At 36.5% G+C, this 11,485-nt stretch overlaps 1 protein-coding gene across 1 annotated transcript; it reads right to left on the bottom strand.

Annotated features, from left to right (window-relative positions):
• Window positions 1-289: 289 nt before the first annotated feature.
• On the bottom strand, window positions 290-9,724 carry LOC132607531 (carbon catabolite repressor protein 4 homolog 1-like). Its single transcript, XM_060321542.1, has 12 exons — window positions 9,138-9,724; window positions 3,508-4,258; window positions 3,083-3,169; window positions 2,928-3,011; window positions 2,741-2,827; window positions 2,560-2,646; window positions 2,159-2,212; window positions 1,980-2,071; window positions 1,759-1,873; window positions 1,364-1,511; window positions 1,057-1,205; window positions 290-525 (listed from the first exon to the last, which is right to left on the bottom strand). Exons 1-11 carry the CDS (start codon window positions 9,299-9,301, stop codon window positions 1,060-1,062), a joined length of 1,815 nt encoding a protein of 604 aa, XP_060177525.1. The 5' UTR covers window positions 9,302-9,724; the 3' UTR covers window positions 290-525; window positions 1,057-1,059.
• Window positions 9,725-11,485: the final 1,761 nt, after the last annotated feature.

The raw sequence follows: 11,485 nt of genomic DNA on the forward strand, positions 1-11,485 counted from the left end.
TACGGTAGGATGGATAAAATTCTTCCACCATAATCAAAAGTCTCGCCTTCTGACAGTGCGAAGGAGAGCTTCCCCTTTAACCATAAGAAACACAGTTCAATTAGTCGAGTCAGTGGGCTCGAATACCAAATAGAAACACCCAAAAAAAAAAAAAAAAAAAACTGAGCCCACTTGGCCAGGTGATTTGTTAAGCACCGATAAAGTAAAAACACAGCTACTTTAAGTGTAGCTGTTTGTCTAAAGTTGAAACATCCGGTGAAGCAAAAAGTGCAAGGTAGACAGCAGGAGATGTTACTAAAACTTGAGAAAGGAAATAAGATTAAACACTATCATAATTTTTCTATGAGATCAAATGTAGCATGACACAAGGAGCTCAACAGCTATACCACCATGGGGATACCGAGAAAAGAAAAGAAAAAGAAAAAAAAAGGAACAAGGCGCCTCATCTACTATTCTTACAATAACTTATCTTTCATCCTTTAATTGTTTCTGCTTCTATTTTGAACTCATCCTTTGCAGCAAGACCTGTGGCAGATTGGATATGAACAGTTATAGCACATAACAATTTAGTAAGACGATGGAGAACACTAAGCTAATCCAAATATAACAAAAGCCTAAACAGATGTTCCAACTTTAAGGACAGTGGCCCTCTGATGCTAAAATCGACACAATTAGATGCCACTGCATGATGAATTTGATCAAGTCGAATGTGAATCCCATACAATAGAATCAATAGCATGCTGCTTGTTATCCTACCTGTTGGAATTAATCATTTTCGACCCACTCGCGTAACTTGATGGGAAACACAAATAGACACCTTACCATTTCCAAACAACTTATTGACTATCCCAGTCCTAGACATTATAAAACCATTGGATCATTAACAGTTGTAATTCAGTCAAACTAGACAGCAGATCCTTTTTCACCTTTACTTTCTCAATTGAGCACCCACCCACCTACCCCTTTCCCCTTCACCAAAGGAAGAATCACATTAAGTTATCGAAAAGACAATTTTTTTTGGAACATGATATTTTTAACTAGGACAAGAGTACACACCCGTCAGCGTCTGGTTCTAGGCTTGCAGCGGAACTCAGCTAAGAGCGCTATATGATCAGAGGACCACTCTGGAGAAGGAAGTGCTGTGTCTTTTCGCAAGCTTTCTTCATCCAAGAGCTCCAATAAAGATTCAACAGTTAATGAATCAGCTGAAAGAACCACCATCACACACATCAGCCTTCATAACACATTCCATTAAAGACATACATATACTGCACTGTCCAAATTAGGGACTGCAGGAAACACAAAGGAAAACACCGTTTACAAATACTCTGCCAATCCAATTGGAGAGAATTTTCCGCTATACCTGAGTAGAATATATAATCATGAGTGCCAATAAAATCTCTGGTGCAGTTCGTAAACAAAGGCTCATTGGTATTAGGATCCATCCTCCTCCTTTGCTGCTCTAGACCAAGCCCCACCCCCATTCTGGCAAAGGATGAATAAGCACTAACCTATAGAGAAGGATTCCACAACAAAAGAAATGTTTTAACATATCTCGCAGAGATTATTTAACCTCTCCACGAGGAAATGTAATACGGGATTTAAATGCTTAATTTTTGCTCTTAGTAATAGAAGAGGTTCCGGAGGAAACTATCTACTGTTGAAAAGGTGGATGTGGAGAACGAAAATGAAAAAGAGACACAACGGTGGAGAAGCGGGAACAGGAAAAAAGCATTCCAAAAGTTATTGAAGTTTTACCAATGGCAGCTGGTGTGTTAACTTTGTAGGTGGACGCAAAATACCAAGAGGATCCACTCCTAGATCTGGATGCATTGGATCAACTTTCCCCAGAGCAAGAAGTGTATGAGGAGCACTGCATTGTGACAGTTCACGTCAGCATTGGTATTACCACTAAGTGGGGAGGGCTTGGGAGAACAGCATCAACTGTGCCAATAAAGAGAATTCCAGAAACAACTGACCTTCCAGGCACCGAATTAAAATCACCACAGACCAGCATTGGGATGTCGGCACTGGCAGCGATTTTTTCAAGTCCTTTGAGAAGTGTGTGAACCTGAGTAGTATAGCAAATTAGCTAATAAGTTTATAACCAGAAAAGAATGGAGGAGACCTATTTAATACTAATGTATTCAATAGCAACCTGCCAAAGTTTGACATCCCTTAATTCTTGCTGAACATTTACATGTGTGTTGGCCTGCATACAGGAATGGAAGGAACAATTTCAATAGATGCATCAGTTGGAAAAAGATTATATGATCTACATTCATTTAAGCTATCCCAGGAATACAAAATTGTACACATATTTAACATTCCACGAGAGGTACTTCACACTTTCTCAATGCTACTGACTTGTTTTAGTAAGTAAAAAACGAAAAGGAAAAGTCAAGCAAGAAAATATTCATCACGGCATACTATAATTATTAACATGTCGATGGGGCAATGAGAAGGGCCAGAAGGCAAGTGAGTCCTTCATTTCAGAGCGGAAAAACTGAAAAATCAACAGTAAATGAAAAACATGAAAGAAAAAATCATATTCCTTACCACACAAACTAGTTGACGCTTTCCAGGGTTGTCGACCCCCTGGTTACTGAACTTTGCTTCCAAAACCACTATAAGTGCAACATTATCCTATTAAAGAACAGGTAGTCAGACATAATAGGCCAGTACTTAATTTAAATTCTGGTAATACAAGATAAACCATTAGAGAAATTCAGGAAGATACCTTAACCAAACGATTTAATGCAGTCTTCTTTTGGGCAATGGGAACTACAGCATCAGTCAAAGATTGTGCAGCTTTATTAAACTCGACCTGCAAAAGAAGCATGTGGTAATTATTTATCATGATACAAATACAACATTTCTAGTTTTCTACTATAAAAATAAAGACCTCCACTCACAGTACTTCCTACCTCATATTTTTTAACATGAGAGAATCTATCTCGGCGGAAAAATGTAGCACAACCATCAATATTGTTGATACTCCCACTAAATACCTGCACATGATAAGAGTCGATTGGTACAAAATTCAAGTCACACATGCAAACATACATCGAGCAGAACGAACCTCAGCAGTTTTTCTTTTAAACAGAGCTTGATAACCGTGTTTATCCAGCTCAGGAGCAAAGAATTCCTCAAAATGATTACTTTGAACCTGAAATGGAAGCATACATCAATGACACAAGTACCTCCGTCCTTCTTTATAGGTGCTTCCCTATTTTCCACAATGATTATAGCGGAAACTGACGTTATATGGGTATTTAAGCATATACAACACGTAACTGATAAAGAATCTTCCTTTAGAAGCCAATCAAGTTCAGAAAAGCAAAATTATCATTTCATTAAAGGAACGAAAAAGAAAATCTTTTTGAGTAAAGAACAAATTCAGAAAATTAGCCATCAAAAGATACTGAAACGAGTTTGACCTTTAAAAATTGTAAAAACAACCCATCCTTAAAAATGGAACTTCTATCATCAGATATTACCACGTACCTCTTGAAGACAAACAATGTCTGCACGGTAGCCAACTATTTCACGCAACAGATTCTGTCTACGATATGTCCAAGAAAGAGCCCAAGAGGGGCAATAACTGTATAATTCGTTTGTTGCATATACCTCAGACAGAATATTGTAGGAGAGCACAGTGAAAGTTCCTGATGATGATAATCGACCGTCCAAATCCAGATGTCCAGGAATATCAACTCCGCTAACCGAAAACATGCGACGAGGAGTTGGACATGGAGCTGGAATCACCCGGGAAGTCAATATGGTACTAGCAGGTCCAACAGGTGATTTCGTTTCTACATCTACAACAACACATTCAAATTTAAGCACATGACCAATATCATCTGCAGTTGGCGTATATGTTTTTGACCGTCCAACTTCAAACCAGGTTTCGCCGCCATTTCTTTGTACTGCTGCAGGATATAAAGGTGTGGTTCCATTTGCCAAGCTGCCACTTGATTGAGAAGAAGTCAAGCTTGCATTAATAACGCCGGACCCAGTACTATTAAATCGTCCAAATAATTCTTCCTCATCATTTCCATTTTCATTCACAGCACTGGCGGCACGTTCATGCAGAAGACGATGATGTTGCCATGCATCTGAGAAGCATTTAGGTGAGCAATGGTAACTCTTAGCGACAGGGATTTTGGCCTTCACACACCCAAGGCACTGCAACGTAGCTTGCTCAGATGGATGGATACTACAGATGGCAACTTTTTTATCACTTTGTATACGATACCTGCAAAAGAACAAAGCATACAGAAGTAAACCACTGGAGCAACAAGGAATATGGCATCCCAAAAGATTACGTGGCATAGAGCTTCTTTAGTTGCCTCTAAAAGTAAACTCGTAAGTCTCAATAGACAACCAAGTACACCCTCTCATGGCTAAACAAATATTGCTATCCTGGAACCACAAAGAAACAAATATTTCGGACGGACAGTTACCAGTGGAGAAAGAAAGTGCCAAGTTAACAGTACCAAACAAGAGGGTGTTCCAGTCCAACAAACCCCACCACTTTGCTACAATTATCATACATCAAGCATAATTAGCAAAATTGGTGAAGCGATCCCAGGGCCAACTGCGACCACTTGGTTTTATTGCTGAAAGTATTTTAGGGTTTTACTTCACAAATAGACTACTAGAAAATAATTGATTCCTAAATGAGAAAAAGACTAAAGAATCCATATAAATTACGAAACACAACTATTAACAACAGGTCAGTATCTAATCACTGCATGTGACTGGCGTACACGTGTTAAAAGCCGACTGATCTCATATTAAACTGTAATTTCCAGAGATGAGCCATTCGTTCTCTTTTTTTATGATTGTGGTTTCCGGGCCAACTTGCACGCATCGACTTACTCCATCGGGTACTTGCTCCCTCCCACCAACACAGGTGATGAATCGCTCATTCTCTTGGTCTTTTCTTTTTCCCTAACTTACTCCGTTTATTGTACTCATATTCTGTTGAGTAAACGATAATAATTTTACACATCAAGACAAAACTGGCTGCGCAACAAACAGCTCAATACTAAGCGCACCTAGTGGCACTTTATTAATTTAAAGCTTGCCTATAGCATTGAGTTTTCCTTGATACCGCTAACATATGACAGTTGCACGGATCATCCGGCCAAAGTTTTCTTACGGCATTTATTGTGTCACTATGTCAAATTCATTGAATACTAGTGTTTCCCGCAATGCCGAGGGTCTACCGGAAGCAGCCTCTCTACCTCCCAAGGTAGGGATAAGGCCAGTGTACACTCTACCCTCCCTAGACCTCACTTTGTGGGATTTCACTGGGTATGCTGTTGTTGTTATTGTTACCAGCAACGGTTATCAAGACATTTGGACTAGAACAACTTTAAAATGTATCAACCATAGAACACATGTACTTGCTATAAATTTCTACTGAACGAGATACAACATACATGGGGTATCAGGAAATCAACTAGATACCTAGGATGATTGGCTATTTAACATTTTAATACAGTTATAGAAGTTGTGAAATTTGAAAAAGTTGAAAGACGACGAACAAGATCAAGATGGGCATCTTCTATGAAGGTAAGGTAACAACCCAAGGAAAATATCAGGGCATAAATTGTGATTATTTCTCAGCTCGTTGCCAGGCTGAGTAAATAAGGAGAACCCTACTGCGGTTAGATCTTCTATCGGACATAATCAGTAACGTCACTCTCCATTATGTGGAATTTTTCCATGTCCAATTAAGTAATATGTTTAACAAGAAAAAGATACATCTCAAAAGTTATATCTTGCGACATACACTTTTTGTCCCACTTTGTGTGACACGCTTTCCTTTCTAGTTTGCCTAAAAAAGAATGATACTCTCCCCTTAAAGTACTATTTAGAATTAGCATCCTCATTTTATCCTTAATGACATGACTACTTGAGACCACTTTGCATATACTTAGTTACACGTTAAAGTCTTATTTGATATCTTAAACTATGCGCCCGGTCAAACACCTCCACATAAAATGGAGCAGAAGGAGTAACTTATTAGAGAAAGGATCTCATACAATAAGAGAATCAGATATTTTACTTAATAGGATTAGACGACCAAAATCTCATATAAAAACAGATTTGATCTTTTTGATGAAAATATTACATATAGCAAAAGTTGATCTTCGCTATATTTAATGCCTTATTTTCAGGTTAGTGACCTGTGCTAAATTTAATGTCTTTCTATAAAAGGGAAAATGCTTGACAATAGCAAGCAAAACTTAAATTGGAAGCTTCTTCCATAAGATCATACATGCTCGAATTGGTTAAAAAGCGCTGAGGAACAACTTGATTACAAGTTTCATTTTACCGCTATGTGGCTTAATTAGACTTTTCATAACATTTATCATGGTACTTTAATTAGATATTAGGACAAAAAACAAATCCAAGCTGCAATTTCAGAGTAAAGCTCCTGCACTGGAAGGATAATGACAGCAGGTTGTTAGGATTAGACTCATAAAGCCATTCTAATCGTATTTCTTTAAAGACACCAGCCACCATGCAGATAAGAAAACCTCCACGGACATATTTCTTTTTTGCTAACAGTATACAACTTTTTTGATTAGCACCGGGTGTCCGAGTCTCTTTGAGCCCCGACTAATCCCGGGGGTGCACAGGCCCTCGGCAAGGAGTTTCCCGCAAGTGCACCACGGGTAATTCAGGGTTTCCCCAGTCCGATGGCCCTCAGAAATTGTTTGCACCCAGCGGGTTTCGAACTTGAGACCTTGAAAGGGAGCACCCCAAGGCTCAAGTCAATTGCCACCAGGCCAACCGCTGAGGGTTGCTAATAGTATACAACTTTCAGCTCACTCCCCCCCCCCCCCCCCCGATCTGCTGCCCCAAACCAGAAATGTAGTAACATATTCAAGCCTCTCCAAGCAAGTGAAATGCAAGCATCAACCAAGCTCATAGATATGTTTTTATATTCACCCTCTATTAAATGCCCTCATGATGTGAGGAATTAAAACTGCCAATCAGTAACTTCAAGCTACCGACCTGGGCTACCAAAAAGTTCCAAGACCAAAAAAGTTCACCATCCGCACAACATATGTATTCACATACAAATAAAAACTTAAGACAGAATTAGAAAGAAGTTGCACATTTTGCTTTCATGTAAAGAGAGAGAATGTGTTGTCCAAGGAAATGGGAAGATTGGTGAGGATGTCACACATCGTAATGGTGTGGGGTGGATGAAATGGAGGCTTGTATCCGGAGTCTTGTGTGATAAGAAGGTGCCACCAAAACTTAAAGGAGTTCTACAGAGTGGTGGTTAGACCTACTATGTTGTATGGGACGGAGTGTTGGTCAATGAAGGAATCCCGTGTTCAGAAGATGAAAGTGACGGAAATGAGGATATTGCGGTGGATGTGTAGGCACACGAGGACGGATAGGATTAGAAATGAAGATATTCGGGACAAGGTGGGGGCAGCTTAGGTAGAGGACAAGATGGGGGAAGCGAGATTGAGATAGCTCGGGCAAGTGCAGAGGAGATGCGCGGATGCCCCGGTTCGGAGGTTGGTAATGGATGGTTTCAGGACGGGTAGAGAAAGGCCGAAAAAGGATTGGGGAGAAGTGATTAGACAGGATATGACGCAGTTTCAACTCACCGAGGACATGACCTTAGATAGGAAGTTATGGAGGACACGGATCAGGGTAGTAGGCTAGTAGGTAGTTGTGCGTCTCACGCTTCGTAGTACTCTTGTAGTTTCTTGTCTTATGATTCTTGATATTATCTGTTGTCTTTTTCCCCGATTGACATATGATTTTGTGTTAGTTACGTTATTTTTTCTTTTCCTCCAGACTGCTTTGTCATGCTTTATTTAGTATTTCTCCAGACTGTTATTTCTCTTTCCGGACTGTGGTTGATTTTCTTTCTTTTCTTTGTCGAAGGTCTTTCATAAACAACCTCCCTACCTCAATGGTAGGGGGTAAGGTCTGCGTACATTATACCCTCCCCAGACCCCACTTCGTGGGATTACACCGGGTATGTTGTTGTTGTGAAGAGAGAGAATGTCCTCACCTCAAAAGAATTAGGAGACAATAAAACAGATCATACATTCAGATCAAATGGAACTACGAAAGACCCAGTCTTTTTTATCATGTTTGCTCATCTACTTACTTGCTTACAAATCCTCAAAACATTGAAAGACTAAACAGTAAACTTACACAAAATGTTAAAGTGGATGTGCCATATAGTAACCTTTTTTCAAACAAAACAGTAGATTCAAATCACAGGACAGTGGAAATGCCACAAAGTTACATTCTTTTATCAATCAAAACAGTAGAATCAAATCACAGAGCAAAAAAGTTAAAACAAAATACAACAATTCAAATATTCAGATCAATTGGAACTATTAAAGGTGTATCAATTGGCACACTGGTGCTACTTTTGACACACCATATATTCAGATCAATTGGAACTATGAAAGGTGTATCAATTGGAACTATGAAAGGTGTACTCTTTCTAATTGAGATTGCTCATCTACTTACTTGCTTACGAATCCTCAAACATAAACAGTAAACTTACACAAAATGTTTAAGTGGATAAGCCACAAAGTTACAATCTTTTCAAACAAAAACAGTAAAACCAAATCACAAGGCAAAATGTACAGCAAAATAAAACAATTCAAAGCTAAAAATAAACCAACTAACCACTTGTATCTCAAGAAATAACCATCAAACTGGGGTAGACTAATCAGTAAACTTACACGAAATATTAAACTGGATGTGCCAAAAAGTTAAATTTTCTTTTTTCAAACAACAACATACCCAGTGAGTCCCACAATATGGGGTCTGGGGAGGGTAGATTGTACGCAGACCTCACCCCTACTTAGGTAAACTAAATAACAAAAAAATAAACTAACTGAGCACTTATATCTCAAGAAATTACCATCAACTGTCCTATAAAGTTACATTTTTTCAAACAAAAACAGTAGAATCAAATCACAAAACCAAAAAATACATCAAAAATAAACCAACTAACCACTTATATCTCAAGAAATAACCATAAAGTTACAATTTTTTTCCAAACAAAAAAACAGTAAAATCAAATCACAAAACAAAAAAAAAAATTCAAAGCTAAAAATAAACCAACTGACCACTTATATCTCAAGAAATAGCCATCAACAGGTGCAGTTTCCGGTACATCTTCAGAAATGACAGATTTATCCTTATTAGGACGACGTAAAAGCACATAAGGCGTGACTTCACAGCCTACGATCGGTATATCGGACGGCAAATGTACCCGTAACACACTCAGCATTCTCGAACTGCTTCCCACACTACTCCACAAACACAACTAACAAATTCTAACCACAAAAATTCCACAAAAACTTTATTTTTTTGTGGGCGGACATATGGCGGATCCGCCATCACCCGATTTCAGCACCAATCGCCAGCCTTGCCCCTCGAAAATCGAAGAAAAACCCTAATTTTGAATTAAAAAAATGCCTAATTTTCCCCAATCTTGAATTGAAAAGATCGATAAGGGAATCAAATGTTGAGTTGAACAAATTGAAAGATCGATAAGGAAAGTTTCAATTTTGTTGATAGAGAGAGAAAGGGGAAAATTTTAGAGAGAGAACGAGAGAAGAATGGATTGAATTAAGTTAGGGTTTTACAGAGAGAAGAAAGAAGATGGTCGTAGCGGAGCTGAAGAGAGTCGTCTCAACATCTTAATATTCCAACAAATATATAATGTACACACATATATATATATATATATTAGATTAGATATTATCACCATTAATTATGGTTGTCCAAATAATTTTTTGAAATCTAGGACCAAATTAATCGAATCAAAACTTAATTAGTGGGAGGAATAAGTGCTCCCTTTGGATAAAAAAAAAGTATTTATTTATTAGATAAAGAAAGAATTAATCTTATATTTTTTTAGATTTATTCCTATTAAGTGTTATGTGATCAAATCTCAATATTTATTTAATTAAGGGCAATTTAGTCAAATTATCTACTTTTATCTAGGAGTTAGTATTTTTTTTTCTTAAGGGGCGTACAAATGACTAAGAGCTTGTTTGGAAGGTTGCGCGGGAATTGGTGTAATTGAGTGTAATTACACAGTGTGGCATATTTGTCTGGCCAAGTAATTATTTGGTAAGCATGGAATTAAGTGTAATTGAAATGGTGTAATTACACTTTTCAAAATCTCAAGGGGGGGTGAGAATTGGAGGTAATTATACAGTGTAATTACAAGATTACTTTTTAATTTCTTTCATTTTTTATTTTTAGTTTAATTTATTTTGTTTATAATTTTTTAATTTCTTTTTTATTTACCTTTTAAGTTCTTTTTATTTTAAAATATATTTTCTTTTTTTACATTTTTTATCTTTGATTTCTTTTCTTCTCGTTTCCCAACCTTTACTTCTTGTGATTCCTTGCTCGGATTCTTTATTTTTATTTGTTTTATTTTTTCATCGTTTAGCGTAACTGCGTTGTTATTGTAGTTTTGAAATAACACGTCGTAATATTAGAAACAATTAGTCATTGACACACACGACATCTAATGAGTGATGTCATTGAAGTAGAATTTTGTTGTTCAATGAAGTTATAGACTAAATATGTTTTCCTTTTTTCTTTTGAATTAAATTTAATTTATGTTGGAACTTATTTTATATTATGTTGGAATTTGACATAAGAATATTGTGTTATTTTTATTTTTATTTTTATTTTTATTTATGAATTTTGAATCCAAGTTATATTAACGGTTCCAATTATCTGTTTTATTAGTGTTGGCTTGTTATTTCACATTGCATGATGTTCATTTTTCAATTAAAATTGATAGATTATTTTTTACTCCATCAAACATTTGAAAACGTTTGCTTTTAGTTTTTCTAATTATTTAAATTAAAGAATTATTAATTTGAAAAATATATATCAATTATTTTACAATATTACTTATAAATATATGATTATTAATTAATATATTTTCAAGAAACAATATATACCTTAACACCATCACTTATAAAGGCACATATTTGTCAAATATTAAGTTTTGATAATTAAGTTTATTTAAAATTTAATATAACCGTATAATTACACTTGTGCAACCAAACAGTATGCTTGTAATTACACTATAATTACATTATGACAAACAAACAGACCGTCATAATTACTATATTGTGTAATTACTAGACTATGTAATTACTACCCAATTCCAATTGCCATGTGGCTTTCCAAACAGACTCTAAGTGGACACTTTTTTTATCCAGATGGAGCATTAGTCATGGCGTATGCCTTAGTATTAATGAGAACCGATTTTTAAAATTATCTTCTCTCCGTTCACATATATTTGTCATATTTTGCTCTTCGAGAGTTAAACTATATAATTTTGACCAACAGTTTCAGATGTATTTTGTTAAGCATATTAATATGAGAAGAATTGTCACTTACAATATTTTTCGTATATTTTTTTAAAATTTAAAATCTTTAT

This window comes from Lycium barbarum, chromosome 8 (genome assembly GCF_019175385.1).
Source record: "Lycium barbarum isolate Lr01 chromosome 8, ASM1917538v2, whole genome shotgun sequence".
Taxonomy (NCBI): Eukaryota; Viridiplantae; Streptophyta; class Magnoliopsida; order Solanales; family Solanaceae; genus Lycium; species Lycium barbarum.